The following is a 2,261-nucleotide window of genomic DNA, read 5'->3' on the forward strand; positions in this document are numbered from 1 at the left end:
AGCAGGAATTTCTTCATGCTTCATGGGTATCTTGGGTGCTTTGAACATCTAGTTGGTTAAAAATGAATGTAAAGCGTATCCATTGAAGACCGAGCATTTAAATTATTTACATTTTATGTGTGGGAGTGAGTTGTTCTAGCGGGTACCCTGACAGAATGTCATGTTCTGTCATTCTCATGCAAGGTGGATGAAATAAAAAGAATTCATTGCATGTCAAGGTACATAGGGTGGGGGTAAAGTGATGCTCCCTTTTTTCCACGTTAGAAAGAGAATTTGAAGTGAGAGAATGGGAAGGTGGAAGAGAGAGATTTCGAATACAGAGTAGCATTCTAGCCCAGAAAAGAAGAAAACGTGTAAATGCAAATAGAACGACAGAACTGGGGAGACGGGCTAAAGCCGAGGTCCAGACACAGTGACTGTGAGAGAGGACCCACCTGCTGCCCTTGGGAGCCAATCTGATAGGATTAGAACTACAAAGCTCATTAAGCCTATTTCATAACATGCCTGTTTTACTTGATTTGTTATCTTTTCAGCTAAAATGTGACACAGTGGTGAGTGAAATCAGCACTGGTCCAGGGACTGTAAATTTCAAAATAAACAGAGAACTATTAACAAAGGTAAGAATGGATTGTGTTGCAGCTGTTGCACCTTCACTCATTCCCTCTGCTTCAGCTACAGTGGTTTCCCTCCAGTTCTTAAAACTTGTTGTGCCTCCTCTTGCCTCAGAATCTTTGCACATTATGATCCCTCTGCCTGGAGTGCCACCCCAAGTTAAATCTGCTTATCCTACAGATCTTGAGGTTCCCTAGCAGTGCCTTTCTGACCCCTTCATTCATATACGCTCATAACACTGTATATGTCTCCTTTGCAAAACTTATTGTAGTTGCTATTTTACATCTTTGTTCTATAACTTTATTTTTTAATTTTTTATTTATTTATTCTTTTTTTTTTTCCTGGCTGTGCCATGTAGCAAGCAGGATCTTAATTCCCTGACCAAGGATCAAACCTGTGCCCCCTGCAGTGGAAGTGCAGAACTCTAACCATTAGACCGCCAGGGAATTCCCAATTTGATTAATGACTATTGCTCTTTAAACTCTAATTTCCACTAGGACTTATAGCATCTGTTTTTCTCACATCCCCCGTTCTTAGCGCAGTGCCAGGCATGCAGTAGGTGCGAGATAACTATTGTTAAATGAATTAATGGACTCCATACTGAATACAAGAAAGGTATTGCTAGTTTCACTCTGGTAACCTATAATCTGTTGGAAGCATAAGATTTATATAAGAGAAACCATAAGACAGTTCTTTTAATAAAACAATATTTTTTTTAAAAAAAGTGATTGATACAATAAGCATAAGAAACATCAGATACGGTAAAATCTGGATGACCTGAAGGAGTTGGGGAAACCTCATAGAGGAATTCGGTCTCCCTTGAGTGAACCCATGGAGGACAAGTAATCCTGGATATGAGACCATTTGTTGAGTTTTATCTCAATTGAACTTCAAAATTTATCATAATGCATGATTTGGTCTATTAATTTAAAAAAAGAAATACACACCAGTGTTGGATTGGTCAGACTTAGTATATGCTATGGCCTTGAATTGAAAATAACTGTAAAACCAAAATTTCTAATAATATAGTTTCTTCCCAAGGTTACATAGTTTACAGACATTTACCCATCAGCCCTATAATTCTTCTGAAGGAGAGTTAGTGTTTCATGCTTGTCTCTAGATCTTTGAACTCTTTTCTTTTATCTTTTTTTCACTGTTAGTTCAAGACAAACTTGTTAAACCAAAATCCGTCACAAGGACACGAAAAATTTGTTATGAGCTTTTTGAAAAGTGTCTACAACTTGTTGGGCTCTTGATAACATTTCGTGTCAACTTAGCAAACCAGTGAATCTAATGTACCATTTTTAAATAAGTGACTCTCTCCTCCAGTTGCTGTCTCAGTGTTTATGGAAGGAGAAATGGAACTTGCCAACATGCCTTCCAAACTTTAGGCCATTTGATAGGCAGTTTTACTGTGGGAAAATGTGCTACGGTAGATGGAGTTTGCCTTTATAGGCAGCTTAGCTGAAAGAAATATAGTTTATATTTCGAGGCAAGGCATAGTTAATAATTTAAAATTTCAATGGCCATGAATTTTCATGCTTTATTACAATTAATTAACTAGGAGATTTTATCTGTTTAAGGTTGCCCACTAGCTCACTTATTAAATATATTCCCAAATCCTTCTCAGTTGACAACAGAGGGAAAGA

At 37.5% G+C, this 2,261-nt stretch overlaps 1 protein-coding gene across 1 annotated transcript in view; it reads left to right on the forward strand.

Moving 5' to 3' along the window:
- Positions 1 to 2,261, forward strand: part of RARS2 (arginyl-tRNA synthetase 2, mitochondrial) — a 90,362-nt gene that overhangs the window by 35,901 nt on the left and 52,200 nt on the right. The window contains exon 4 of the mRNA XM_007467305.1: positions 534 to 617. Within this exon, the coding sequence (XP_007467367.1) occupies positions 534 to 617 (84 nt within the window). The remainder of the gene's footprint in view (positions 1 to 533; positions 618 to 2,261) is intronic.

This window comes from Lipotes vexillifer, unplaced genomic scaffold, assembly GCF_000442215.2.
Source record: "Lipotes vexillifer unplaced genomic scaffold, Lipotes_vexillifer_v1.1 scaffold554, whole genome shotgun sequence".
NCBI classification, from domain to species: Eukaryota; Metazoa; Chordata; class Mammalia; order Artiodactyla; family Lipotidae; genus Lipotes; species Lipotes vexillifer.